The sequence below is a fragment of the Synchiropus splendidus genome, chromosome 16 (genome assembly GCF_027744825.2).
Source record: "Synchiropus splendidus isolate RoL2022-P1 chromosome 16, RoL_Sspl_1.0, whole genome shotgun sequence".
Classification (NCBI taxonomy): Eukaryota; Metazoa; Chordata; class Actinopteri; order Syngnathiformes; family Callionymidae; genus Synchiropus; species Synchiropus splendidus.
The window spans coordinates 14,938,612-14,953,358 of record NC_071349.1 but is presented as its reverse complement, the minus strand read 5'-3'; the positions used below and the strand labels follow the sequence as shown (position 1 = coordinate 14,953,358).

Sequence of the window (14,747 nt, the reverse complement as noted above, 5' to 3'; positions counted from 1 at the left end):
TAATGAAATACAGTGGAACCTCGGGTTTCAAACGTCCCAGACTTCGAACAAATCGGAGTTTGAACGAAAATTTCGAGATTTCTTTGCTTCTGATTTTGAATGAAAATCCAGAACTTGAACACCCCCGAAAAAAGCCGGAAAAAACACCGGACCGATCATCTGACCCACGACGCGCTTTGTTATTGTGTATAACGAAGCCTCTGTATGCAGACGTGTCCCGTTAGCTCCATTTACTGACTGTTTCTTCTTCATATTGAGGTGTAAAACCTTCCCTGTCTCCACACTGGACCGTGGTAGAGTGTCACAGGGGAGGCGCTCGCTCTCCACACCTCCACTCCAGGGTTTGATGTCCTGTTGTGGGCTGGAGCTGGGACAGGGATGAGGCCAGTCTGGGACAGAGCGTGACTTGGTTTATGACTTTGTCACAGCCAAACTGCACAGAAGCGCACATTCAGAGCTGGACACGCACCGGGCACCTCTTCACTTCTGGAGAGACGTCACTCACTCGGCAACCCCTCCCACATGCAGCGGCCACACACATAGAGGAACAGCGCACCAGCAGCAGACACTCTACATTCACTCCTACAAAAGACTATTTTAAGGCTTGGAACGCATTAGTTCTTTTCCCTTTCATTGTAATGGGAAAAATCCATTCAGATTTTGGACAAATCGCTTCTCGAACAGCCGTCTGGAACGGATTGTGGTCGAGAACCGAGGTACCACTGTACAATAAGTTTTTCCTGGTTGAGGAAAAACAGCTCAAAACAGCTAAAATTTTAGCTTAGTTAGTCGATCTCAACCTGTGGCACCTAAGTTACCTATATTAGGGGTTCCACCTGACTCACAGCTCAATAAAAGTTGAGTTATTCATTCTCAGATTAATATTTATCTGCAGCAAAACAGTGCAACTTTGAGATTCTTCAAGGGTCAAAAGAGAAGGAACCAAATGAGGTCACTAGAGGGCAGTAGGTAGCTGAGCAGAAGTCTTCAAATAGTTAATGTGCTGTTCAGGTTCTGGTTGGCCCGGTGCAGGAGGTGGGTCAGCAAACAGGCCCATTCAAACTGAAGTATAGTGACAGCAGCAGCAGGTAGAACAGGCTTCTCAGAGTGACCAGGTGTGGAGATGAACTTGACCAGTGGAGGTAGAGTCATGGCACACAAGACGTTTTCAGTGTTATATCTGACCTGTATTTGTCTAGTTTGTGTATTGTTTTAACGTTTAGAAAAACTTATTTCCAAGGCAACATGCCAAGATTCTAGATATACGTATATGAATACATTGTGTTTTATGCAGCATTTTAGAGAAACTTTGACACGTCTGAACTTTTCTGTTGGAGCCATGTGCAAGATTCACTGGCCACAAAAGGAAAATCCTCTAAATTAATGTGTCAGAAAAACTCAGCGCTTTTAAACGAATCCGCGGCGAAGTGGAAAGTCCACAGACGGGCCTGGGATTTGGTCAATATGGTGTCATGTTTGGTCGAACACCCCAAGGCAGTGGGCTGGAAGTGAAGATGTAAATATTGATATTTCATTAGAGGAAATCACCCACTCCGACGGCACTTAACCGGGCCACCTTCAGAGCGCGGCGGCCGGAGCGCCGAGTGACCTGCGGAGTCGGGAAGTCACTTCATTACTCGATTAAATTGAGTGGAAAACGGAGAGGCAACGACACGAGATCCCATTTGGAGCGATAATTTCGGCCCTGAAGAGAGGATGGCGCGGCGGGAAAAACACCACCTCTCCATCTCACAACAGTGGATTAAATTCAAGGACTTTTAGCGTCAAAGGTAATTGTAGGCTGCTGGTGTGTGTGTACGGCTGAGAGGTGTCGGCTGGATCACAGCGAGTCTAAAGCCTCTCCAACAAGCCCTGAACACGGCCTTCACACGCGCTGTCACATCGGGAGCCGCGCTTTAGTTCCGCTTCGCTCCTCCTTGGCATTAAAAGGCGAGACAGAGCCTTTTTTCTTGTGATTGCGATGCCAAACCTGACGCAGCAATCAACGCCGCGTCCACGCTCGCATGTCAAGTCGGGCCGGTCCAAATTCTGTCCAGCTTAATGGCCACGTATGCAGACAAGGAAATTACACAACAAGGAGATTGGAACGTGCCGTCTGGGCCCCTGTAATGGCCTCAGCTGATAATAGTTTTGAGTGCTTTTGGCACTTTTTGTCGAGTCTAATTCGGGCTCTTCTGACCACTCCATCCCACCGACTATTGATTCTCCTTCAAAACGTAAGAGCCCCTCACATTCTGATCCCAATCTCTTAATTAATGTATCCTGCGGCCCGTCCCCGCCGCTGCTCATCGCCACGATAAGAGAAACTGAACACCGAGTTCTCTCCCCCGACTTTTACTTCCTCGTCGCGGCCGCCTTTTCCTGGCCGTGTTCGGGTGCGCCAGATGGAGCCTGGCGATATGGAGCCGGGGCGTGGCCGAGCCTCATAGTCACATACCCGCCTGCACGCAACAAACTGGTGAAAGCATCAGGGGGGTCGGGGAAGACAGGACGCCTGTGGGGAGAGGAGGAGGGGGACCCTCTTATTTTATTGAGCGCTAGTATCTGGGAAATGGTGATGAGGAGCCAAACTTTTATGAGATTCAATCTTCTGTTTTCAACATAAAGATCTTGAAGGAGAAATAAAAGAGATGCTGGAGCAGTGAACTACTTTTGGACCCTGCACCACATGAGCCTCACACAGCGGTTTCAGAACTGGTGGAGACTGAGCTCCCCTTTACTTCCGAGACCAAGACCACATTTTGAAGTCTTGGTCTTGTCTCGTTCCAACAGGATACATTTTTAAATCCCATATGTGAATTCAATGTTGTTTTTGAAAGCAACATTTCAGCTCTCCGTTTTTTTTCCAATATTAGAGTTATCGTTGTTAAAATGACAAGATATTCTATTAGCAGTGTGTTCGAAACAGCCAAATGCTGCTGTGTTGTGTACTCAGTTTGGCCTTGGACTTGGTCTTGACCTTTTTCTGAGGTCCAACTCTGTCCAGAAAATTCATGCCAGCCTTTGAGTCAAGGTCAACCAAACAGGTCACAGCTTGCAGAACATGGAAGCTCAAACTGACCAGCTAAAAGTGCCCCGGCCCAGCAGCCCGTACTCACTGAGGTTCCTTCTGACCCCTCACACTTAGTCCAGCTACTGTTTTCTCTGCCTCTAAAACAAGCTATCGTGCTGGACCTCATGGTCTTACAGACTGAGCTGCTCTCTGGTATTATCGTCCACCTTTTATGCAGTTTTTCCATCACCTTTCTTTGGGTGTCAGTAGTGGTGGAGTCTCCTTGCCAGGCTTTTGACGTGTCTTTCTTGTGGCAGGCTTCTCCACTCTGTCTCTGGGGGACCAGATGAGTCTACTGCAGAGCGCCTGGATGGAGATCCTCATCCTCAGCATCGTGTTCCGCTCGCTGCCCTACGAGGACGAACTGGTCTATGCTGAGGACTACATCATGGACGAGGAGCACTCCAGGCTAACCGGCCTGCTGGACCTCTACGTCTCCATCCTGCAGCTGGTCCGGAAGTACAAGAAGCTGAAAGTGGAGAAGGAGGAGTTTGTCACCCTGAAGGCCATCGCGCTCGCCAACTCAGGTACCTGAACGCCGAGCTTACCGTGCCATGTGACCTTGACCAGGAAGTAAGGTGACGGCAGAGTCCCAACACTTTCTCTCCGTCACGTTTCACTTTTGTAGATACAGTGGCAACAAAACCAGATTGCTGAATTTGAGCCGACAGTTTTTGCGAAACTCTACGCGGGTAATCGCATCTCAACAGGGAAAGCGCTGCAGGACATTTGTGCGGCAGTTTCTCGAGCTGCGAATGCAACTTTTTGGGAGTGGAACTGTGTCGGCGTCATGGTTATAGTCTAAGAGAAATGACATTTCTCACTTTCCCGGCAGTAACCTTTAGTTTGGAGCCCGAGATGGAGAGATGGAGGGACGATAAGGGCAGAGTGGGAGAGGGAGCTCTTTTTAATTGAACTCCATCCATGTTGTGGTATTTCTCCCCGGCGCTGCCTCTATCTCCATAACAGTAGCCGGCGGGCGCGCAGCAGCCACGGGAGATAAATTTAGCATTTCATTAGGAGCAAGGGGGCTGTCAATAAAATGTGTTAAGTGGAATGGAATGAGTTGGGGCGAGTGATGGCCCTCGTTTGTTCCAATGTGCAGCCGGCACGCTGCTATTGACAGGCTCCTTTTGAGGAGGCAGGTCCCGTCCGCGCTCTGATCAATGCTCGCCCCGGTCACCGGCCCGCGCCGCCTTGTTTTGTCCTGCGCGGAAAAATGAAAATGCTGATGCCGGAGCTTTGCTGTCAGACAATGGAGCTCGGGCGGCGGGGGGGAGGTGTGCGCGACGCTCCCACCAGGTCTGGGCTGGATGTCCCTCCTGGGAGCTCCCCTGTCTGACAGCTCTGAAAATTCATGGCCATTGATTTTGTAATTAGCAGTTTATCAATCGGATCGACGTGAGCTGCTTGATGGATTGCAGAGAAATTGTTTCTTCAAAGTTGTTTTTATGTCTGACTCGCTGAGTACGAGCGTTTACGCTTTTTTTATCCAAGCAAAACCTCTGAAATGTATATGGGACACAGTGCTGCTGCCACCATTTTCACAAACTTCAGTCTTGCTCATGGGCACCACGTCGTCTGGGATCTACTCCGAGTACTCCCACCTCCTCACCTTAATTTTAATAGGAATTAGAAATGAATTTGAGTGTTTGAAACTACGATATAAAACAATAAGACACATAAGCTGGGCATTATATAAACTAGCTTTTGTATATGATAACGCTTATTCCGTTTAACCTGAAGGGGGCGGTCAGAGTCCCAAATGCAGCAGGTCTGTTAAAAAGAAAAAAATGGAGCTCACTCCACCAAACGACCTACTTCACTTCACCGCTGCGGATTTGAAAAGCGTCAGGGTGAGAAATGTCTCAAGGTCCTGGGAATACAGTCGTTCCAGTCAATGAATTTGGGGCGAAGTCTCAAATCTGTTTTGCCTTTTTATCGTCCCGCACGGTAAAATATGCGGCGCCAAGGTGAATGTAGCCACACAGCCAATGACACGACGCCCGAGTAAGTGGTGAGAGAAGTGCGACCTCACACGGTCCCGCCAGGCGAACGGAGGGAAATTAGAGGGGGGTTCTGAAGCACCATGTACAGGGGGAGCGCAGGGGCGGCCCTGCTGGAGGGAAGTGTTATCAGAGCGTGGAAGACCAGAGGCGAGTCTGAAGAGAGAGTGAAGCAGGAACAAAGGACCTGGAACTTCTGCTCTCTCTGTTATGCTACAAAACCTGATGGCAGATGTTTATTTTATCCCCTCTGCATTTATCACAACCATGACGTCCAATTCTCTAATGGAGACCTTTGTTTTTTGATTTGGTCGCAGTTTGTCCTTCAGAGGACGAAGGGGGCGCTGAAGAACAACCAATGTTGAAACACTATTAAAAAAGTAGATAGTTACCTCAGGAGAAACATGAACTAAGTGGAGAAAATCTAAATGAAAACAATGAGAGTAGGAGAAGGTGCCGGTGGGAAAATGGCTATCTGAGAAAAAAAATCTAAACCCTTGACTGAAGTGTTCCTGTGCTGCTCCCCTGCCAGACTCCATGCACATAGAGGACATGGAGGCCGTCCAGAAGCTTCAGGACGCCCTCCACGAGGCTCTGCAGGACTACGAGAGCAGCCAGCACCAGGAGGACCCTCGGCGGGCGGGCAAGCTCCTCATGACGCTGCCGCTGCTCCGGCAGACCGCCACCAAGGCCGTGCAGCACTTTTACAGCATCAAGGTGCAGGGAAAAGTGCCCATGCACAAACTGTTCCTGGAGATGCTGGAGGCCAAAGTCTGATCCTGGGACATCCTGACGGACTCCTCTAGGACTGGGACTGAACCGGGACTGCAAGACCACTGGTGACTGTGAGAGACGGGACTCACCTTTCCTCCTCCTGGGTTCGGCCGAAAGAAAAAAAAAAAAAAAGAAATTGATGCAAACGCGGTCATTAGTATAAATATAAGATGATGCAGATTAATTTAAAATATATAAGAAATATTATGTACAGTACTTTTTCTTTTGTTAAGCTGTCCCTCCGCTGCTTCCGAATGAGTAGTTGCCACTTCTGGAGGCAGCAGAGCCTCACTGCTGTGTGACCCGGACTTGAGCGGGACGTGTATATATTTATTATCGGAGGACTGAGTGTACGTGAACTTGGTGGCCATTTTCTCTTCTAAAAAAATGTAAATGTGAACTCTTACCAGTTTTAATGTCCCTGGATATACCTCTCCATGGCAGGACGCCGTGACCCGGACAGGAAGGCTCGCTGGTACTCTGTTTAACCAAACGTTGCAATAGTCTGTCGTCTTATACTGTAGTAACTCAGCAATAAAGGGAGGCCGTCCGGCAGCGCCTCTGTCGTTCATGGCGTCTCACTGCTGCTGTTGCTGGTTCACCTGTCACCGCTGTTTTTGTCCAACAAGGCTTCGTGAACTGCCACCAAAGTCATCTGCTGCATTTTTGGAAGCAACATGGTCGGGCGAAAGAGCAATCCGCTGAACGAAATCCACAAAGCGTGTGGCCAGTTTGTTGCGCTGTGGTTCCGCAAAGGCGGTGTAACAGTGACGTCTGGCATACGACCTCCGTGGTACTGGTAACATGCCAAACACAGCTCATGTTTTTCTCCCTGTTGAGGGTATGGTGTGGCCTGGAGGAGCTTACCCGACATGGTAGAAGCGGTTGTGAAGGGTGTAGCAGGAGAATATATGACCAGGGCTACCACTCTCACATGCATCACTCACTGGTCAGAAGTAGGACGTCCACTAACCTGAAAATATATGAGAGGGAAAATGTACCATTCACCCACAAATTTGGTTGCTTTAGCCAGAAGGTGCATCTGATACATGTGAAGGAACATTCACCTTTACGAAGTTAAATAAGGAAGGCTAAGTGCCAGTTCCATTATGATGTGGTGAGGAGTCATGGCTGTTGCCGATCCTCACGCCTCCGTGTGGCTGAGGCGAAAGACATCGTCCCAAAGGGTCTAATGGACCTTGGCAGGGCTAGTGAGACTAGCGGTGTGGCTGGGACAGATGCTGTAGTAGCTCAGCTGTGCCATGCTAAAAAGCTGGCTTGACCTGAAGAAAGTTAATTTCACCGACTGACTTGATCTCGCCGTTGAAGCTCCATGTCCTCGTGTGGTCTTGGTGAAAGGCGATCCTTCGGCAGGGGTCCAGTCTAGTCCCTCTGGAGGATTTATGCGGAGAGGCACCAGTCCAATAGATTCCATGTTCCAAACAATCACAAGCCAATATCTCGAGCGCTCTATTTCTGTCATCTTTTAAGCCAGCATGAAGTCATAGCACTCCCAAGGTGCCCGGCATCTGCTCTCACTATTTTAGACACCTACCGCCTTTAAATAGCCACACTCAGAGAGTGCCGACCGAACCAAGGTAAACGGCAGGTGCAGACTGTTGGCACCTAGTGCCGCCTGTATTTTTAGCCAGTTGTTGTGCCTGCAGAAGTCAACACGTGGCAGGCTTCTCTTTGGCATCGTGTTGACACCGTGGCGGGCAGAGAAGGGTCACACACGACCCCAGCGGCTACTGCGAGTGGAGGCACGAGTGGAGGCACGAGTGTCAGCGACATTAGAGCACGTTGGTACAAGGTGCCGCTGAACTATCAGTGGCCCGTGCGGCCAGTCCAGGGAAGCTAGACCACCTGTCCTTAAGTCTCTGCCCAGCTCTGTGGATGGCATGAACAAGACACCCCACCCCCCAATACAAATGCCCATCCACTACCCTCAGGAGGTCAGAAACATGAAGCGAGGAGTGCGATGCAAACTCTGAGAGAAAAGTGGTTATTTAAAACTCGACTCAACACTAGCAACCGTTGAATATGAGTCGCCTACCTAGCGGCGGCAGGTCAGTAAGGCCCCCCTCTCACCTGCTGCTCCACTGACTACGTCATTTGTGCTTTGAGAGAACTCCCGTCGCACCATTTTGACCATGCATTTGCATTGATCGACTGTCCAGGACGGGACCATGTTGTACGAAACTGAAGGGTAGTCCTCTCTAAATTGTGTATCTATCATTACCAGACGTCTTCTACCTTGTGTTGCTTGTTTTCCATTGTGTATTTCACGAGTCTTACATGACGACCTGAAGTGTGTAAATATATGAGCGCCATGACGGTAGCTTTGCCGAACTACCACTGAAGTAAGAAGTAAGCAGCGCCCTGCTGACTACTACCTCATGATCGATTCGACACTTTCGCTCTCTACAAACCTGAGCCATGTTTTACGACGGCGACGTCTCACTCCCTCTCACTCCTGCCAAAACATTTGTAATCCTTTCATTCTTCCGTCTGTTTGTAAAGGTAACGCATGCTTCACGTCGACCATTTTTGCTGGCTAAAGAAGCGGGTATTGTATTTTTAACGGAGTCGGACGTGGAACGATTCCCGGCTTCTGTGTTTCTTCTGAATATTTACGCTGTGACATATATCATTTGCGATGGTGTACATTGATATCTGATCGTTGAATCACCAATATCTGTGTAAATTTTACGTTTTGATTTTCAAAAAGGCAAGGGATCAATGAATTAAATATTCCCCGAACTCTGCTTTTATGCTTTGTCTTCTTGCTTCATGTTTGAGCGTACGAAGGAAAGTTAGCCGAATGGTGCCAATGCATGTGGTTATTCAGCAAGCACTACATAGAAGAGACAGATTCAACCACCACGACAGTCAAACAGAGAATCTGGAATAGAAATAATTTTTCAATCTGACGCCATGCTACATTAGCATGTCTGTGTCGTACTGTTATTATTGTGCTATTAAACAGAGGCTCTGGTTTACAAAATAAATTACAAAATAAAATGAATAATCAGAAACAAAAGACGCCAGTCGTGCTCCAGCCCTCATTCGAACTGTTAAAAGAAAGTGAGGCGAGACAAGAGGGTGAAAAATTCTTTAGAAAATCCATGGATCCAGACGATAAATTACTGTACCAATTCCAACAAAATGTAATTACGTTTTCCCATGTTTTCTTTAAAAAAACATTATTTTTCCTGCAAACTACATAAACATTTTTAGTTAAATTATTTATTTAATTTTTTTTTTAAACGTATCTTCATTGTGTTACCACTGCTTTGCGGGAATAAGACAATAAACTTTCATCTGATGCGCATCTAGTGCGAGTCATGAATTGTGTTTCTACACTGTAGCCATTAGCTCAGTGTTGCTATCTTCCTTGCAGCTGACTACAGGAGAAAGGGTAAACCACCTTTCCAAAATCAATGGAAAACAAAAGCAGAAATACAGAACAAATACTCCCATAAAAAAAAGACTCCATAGAGAAAAACGTCGCCAACATGCCTATGAGGACGTATGGATGTATCTTTACGCCCAAGAAAACAGAGGTCACAGCAGTGATCATCTTAGAAATCGGGGCAAAGGTCGAGGAGAGGTTTTGTTGCTCTGAAGTCAAAATAATTCCTCTTAAGCCCCCGATGATGTGGTGGTGGCTCAAAGGTCCAGTTACAGTGAAACCACCAGGACATGGCGTCATGTGATCAGAGGAGCCGCCGGTCCACGGCGGAGCAGGGCTGAGCGGTTGAGCAGGAGGTCACGTGACCATCCCCTTCCTCGCAGCAGCAGCAGAAGCCGTTGAAAATGGATCCGTCACAGGAAACAGGCAGACAGACACGGTGGGCGAGGGTGGAGGGAGGGTGAGGAAGAGGTGGGGAGGTGGGGGGGTTGCGCCTCCATCCAGTCAGGAAGCTGATATTCCAGGGAGTTCAAGTATTCCCCTCTCTGCGTAATTACAAGAGCCAATTTCCGCGTTGGAAATAAAGTCCCGCTCGCTAATTAATCCTCCGAATAAAAACACGACAAATCGAAAATTAAAAAGATACTTTGGAGGGTGGACGTTTTGGTGGGCGATCTTCGAGAGCCACCGTCAGCCGACCCACCTGGCGTCCTCTTCATCAGACCTGTTCTCCAGGGGGGCCCGGGCATCCTCCCATAGGACCTGCATGTCTAACTCACCCACACATCTGCACTGAGGGCAGTGGGACCAGGGGTGAGAAGTTTCGCTCGACTCCAACTCTGACCTCACGAAGACTCGGCACTGACCAATCACAGTTTCTGAGATAGTTTTCCAGTCCTTTTTTATGTGATTCATTCCGTTTTGTTTTTATTGTTCCAGTTTTATTGCTACATTTGTGAAATTGAGGCGCAGCCAACCGGCGGTTTACTGATCCATGAGAGGAGTTTAACAACCACATGACGTCACGTCTGTCCAGCAGCTCTGGTCGCACTCGCGCTGGAGCCTCCGATATATGGAACCTCCGAAGGGTTTCTGGTTCAATGACCTACAACTCACTCCAGATTTACCTGGAAGAATCTGCAGTAGCCTGCCCCTCGCCCTAGGTAGCTGCCACCGCTTTGAGGGAATAAGACGATGAACTTTCATCGGATGAGTTCAAATCTTCAGAATTTTAGTTCGTCTTTACAGACTAGACTAGTGCGAGTCATGAATTGTGTTTCTTCGCCGTAGCCATTAGCTCAGTGATGCTATCTAGTGCGGTTCTGGGAATGGCCTACCTTCGCTTCTCTGTCGCACAGACACACAACACCGGAGCTGAAAACCACCTTCACCTGCCGCTGCTGGACACCTAGGAACACAAATGGAGCAAGAGAGGAAGAAATAAACAGTTGATACTGTACACAGAGAGAGAGAGATAAAGGCGCACGTGAAAGCTTTTGTTCCTTCATCCCAGATTTATTTGTTCTCCTGCATCTTTATCACTCACAGATATGAAAGTGTGTGGGAGCCGAAATATTTCAACTATCGGCCAAATGTATCTTCCTCTGCAGAGAAAAACACTGTAGCGGGGGACAGTCGGGGGGGAGCAGCGTGTGGGTCGGGGGGGGGGTCTTCTCCTCACAGCTTTATTGCCTCTGCCATGTAGCCTCACGTTCTTATGGGCTTTTCCACTTTAACCACGCTTTGGAAATAATGAAGGCAGATAAGAGGAGCTGATACGCCGGACCGCGTCCGTCAGCCTGAGAAAAACCGCACGTGTGTGTGTTCACCTCACAGACCTTTAATGCTATTGTTATTACGGGGGAGCAGCTGTGGAGGTCTGATGTCAAAAGTGTTGGTCTATGTCTGAAGTCATTTTTTAATAATTCAATGAAAGTGATGTGAAGAGTTTCGACTGGGAAGCGGATCAGGAGCTCTGCAGGGTCGAGGTCCTGGCTGGACGGGAGGGTCTGAAGGAAAGGAGGGGGACACCAAGACGACCACTAGCAAAAGCCGACAGGGCCAAGAGGGTCCGGCCATGGGGGGGCGACAGAGGCAGGACAGCAGGTGGGTCTGATGGTGGAGGGACAGAGCAGCGGCGAAAGTCTCAATATTCCTTCATGGCGACCCAACATTTCACCACAGCCTAACAATGTGGGGCTTCCAGCGGGGGAGGAAGTGGTCAGACTCCAGAGGGAGGGGGGCTGAGGGGGTGACCTTTTCTGCGTGTCAGGCAAAGGTTAGAAATCTCCACTGGCCTTAAAGCGAATGCACTTGTTTGCCATAATGGAGGAGGCCCCTGAGTCTTTCAGCTGGAGACCAGGTCCGGCCCCCTGAGGGTTCCCTCTGATGGAGCGCTCTCAACACACACACACACAAGCACACTCTCTACAAATGAGCCTCGAAGGTAAGAGCAATTTCATCCCAACTTTTGACTCTCCAGGTTTGGAGGCATCACATCATCCAGGCAAAGATTCAGTTCCTGGGGCGTCTGAAGTGGCCGACAGCACTTCACCTCATCGCCTGAGTGGCAGTAGTGAGCCACACAACCCCGACTCTTCCTGCTGAAAGTTGATATTTTCTTTTAAAGCCGACTCCGCTTCTGACCAACCAGAACTGAGAGCTTCAAAATCCCACTCACTTCATGATGAGAAACTCATCTCCGATACCTTCTCACCACGACACAGCAAGACACGCTTTTCACGCGACACAAAACCAAGTTTGTGTTGGAGGCAGATGTGTGTGTGTGTGTCGGCCCTTTAAAAAAAGTCAATATGTGTGGGGTCTGTTTGTGATGGAGTGCAAGGTTAAAGGGACACCAGGGAGAGAAGGGGGAGAGTGTGTGTGTGAGGGGGGGTCAGGAGGGTACGAGGGGGTTCGCTACAGTGCCCGAGGCCATACCCACACAGACGGACACCATATTGAAATTAGCAAATGGACTGCAGCGTGTCGCTCGTCGGCGGGTGATATACAGATGCGCCGGCGCGGGGACATCATCCGAGAGGGACGTCCCAAAATGAAATGGAGGCTCTCATGTTTATTTACAGCTTGCTTTGCACCTGACTCACAAGTGCTGTAAATTACCCACCTGGTCAAGGATCCGGAGCCGGACAGCGAGAGGCACTCGTAAACATCGGTGGGAGTTGAACTCATGTCCGTCTTGTCGCCGCGATGAATAAAGATCGAGAGAAAATCGCTTCGCAAACGACTTTGGGGTTTCAATGCGATGAAGAATGAGTCGCACAAATGTGGCAGAGCGATGAAATGCAGGGGGTAAGTTGTACGCGCAACATTAAATGTGTGTCACATGACGACAAGTCAGAGATATCCAGAAAAAATTCCAGTGTAATTTTCAAAAACACACACATGAACACAAGCACAAGTACAAGGGAGAAATCGATGAACAAAAACAACTACACGCAGGGACACGTCACAGTGAGCAACACAGAAATACATACAGTAAAAACCAACTGTGTATCCAGAAAATAGAAGACAAACACGCAAACACAAAGGTGTTTGTTTTTGTCGTACACACACATTTGTACTGCCGTCTTTGCGGGGACCTTCCATTGACTCCCATGATTTGCTCGGCTAGAAAAACTAACCGAGATGCTAAAGCTCACTGTAATGACAGTTATTTTGGAGGTTTAATCCTCAGTTTGAGGCCGAAACTAGTGGGGTGTTTCCAAGAACTGGTCCCCACAAGTACAGCTACACAAGCCACACACTTGTAGCCACACTTTCAATTATAAACAAACGTCCACAAACAAACACAGTGTTTGCGCTGTCAACTCGCACAAACACGTTTCACACGCACAACTCCTCAGACACGCAGCACCGACACACACGCGCGGCCATTAGAAACCCCCGCGTCACACAAACGCTTGTTTTACTCACTCAAAACAGGAGTTTCTCTCTCTGTGTGTGTGAGCGTTGTGTTAAACTCAGCTGCAGCGCGAGCGTTTCTCCGCTCTGCGGATGATGGAAGGACGGAAGTTACTCGAGGACACTCGTCCGCATTCTAATGAGAAGAGCTCCATCTGTGGGCCACCTGTTGAACTGCAGCAGGACGGACGGCGCTCGCGGTGGAGCGACAACACAAGATGAATGAGTTTAAAAATGCCTCAATACAGTAGATCGCGTCAAGATGCTCTGCTCCCTTTGGTTTCAGGTCCGATTTCCTGGCAAATGTTTCATGTATATTAAATATAAAACACCGCCATATTTCTTGTTCAACCAAAATACATATTAAAAACGAATCATTCTCGATTCAAGTGTTCGTTTAATATAATTATATAACAGTGATATTAGAAGGAAGGAATTTAGGATAATAAATTATGAAGCAAAATAATTCATCGACCCGAATTACAAAATAGAATAAAAACCTTTTTTTCAGAAGGATAAAATCCATGTTATGCACCAAAACGTCATGAAGATGAGACTAAAAAACAAAATGTCACTTCCTCCACTTCCACTACCATGATGTCCGAGTTTACAGAGTCAACCTAAATGAAATTGATTCCTGAATCAAACATTAAAATGTGATATATTGCTATGGATTAATTATAAAAGTTGTAGTTAACTAGCTTTTTTTTAAACGGGTTCAACCCGTAATTATAATATTAATATTCAATCTGGTCTACAATAAAAATCAAAGACAAACTCAAATGTATTTCCATGACAAAGAAAATGAATAAAAACAAGGTTATTTCTGTACAAAGAACAGAGCTGATATGAAAAAAAAAAAAACATGAACAGTAAAAACGAACAAAGAAACAAGTCCAGAATGAGAGGTATTTTCCATGATTTCACCTTTTACATTTTCAGGGGAAAAAAAGATTTAAGAGATTCATTCTTCATCTACGGATGGGAGAAGGTTGTGGGTTAGTCCCACACACTTCCTGTCCACTCCTCACCTTCTTGCTGACAGAAGTGAGGAGACGGGGTCTATCAACTCATGTTTGTGATGTGAGGATTGTGAAATGTTTGCTGCTCCTCTCATTGGCTGCTCCGGCAGCAGAGACACTCTGTGCCAGCCAGTATTGATCGTGTTAGTCTTTCCAACCATGAGCGAGAGGCAGAGCGACGTGAGAGTCACATGGGTCGCACTGGGTGGAAACACTGACGTTGTTTGTTGTGTTACACTAGTTTCCCTCCCATTCATGGAAGACACATCCTGACCCTCCACAAACCTAGTACTGTCCAATTTACATCAGCATTGTGAGTCTGCAGTGGCTGAGTGTTGTTATCGTCCTCCTTTCTGCAGCAGTAATTCAATATAGAGGTGAGAGGCTTGTGTCATGAGCACAGTTTGAGTTTTGACTGAGCAAGTTTCCTCCCAACGTACGCATCCAGTTTATTCTTGTTTTTAGCCTTTAACTTCTGAAAATAAAACTGCTGCCTTTGTCTTCATTTATTTAGTTTTTATCAATCTATTTTT

General features: G+C 47.7%; 1 protein-coding gene and 1 long non-coding RNA gene across 12 annotated transcripts in view; one reads left to right on the top strand and one right to left on the bottom strand.

The window, feature by feature from the left end:
• esrrb (estrogen-related receptor beta) overlaps positions 1-8,907 on the top strand; it is a 62,093-nt gene extending 53,186 nt beyond the window's left edge. For 8 of the 11 annotated variants that reach the window (XM_053844263.1, XM_053844266.1, XM_053844258.1 and 5 more), the window contains 2 exons: positions 3,331-3,600; positions 5,612-8,907. In XM_053844263.1, the coding sequence (XP_053700238.1) occupies positions 3,331-3,600; positions 5,612-5,856 (515 nt within the window). In that variant the 3' untranslated portion in view covers positions 5,857-8,907. The remainder of the gene's footprint in view (positions 1-3,330; positions 3,601-5,611) is intronic. The other 3 variants (XM_053844268.1, XM_053844267.1, XM_053844257.1) reach the window with 1 other exon arrangement.
• On the bottom strand, positions 1,976-13,294 carry LOC128746925 (uncharacterized). Its single transcript, XR_008412613.1, has 3 exons — positions 13,205-13,294; positions 10,606-10,676; positions 1,976-6,826 (listed from the first exon to the last, which is right to left on the bottom strand). It is a non-coding gene; the product is annotated as an uncharacterized LOC128746925 (long non-coding RNA).
• Positions 13,295-14,747: the final 1,453 nt, after the last annotated feature.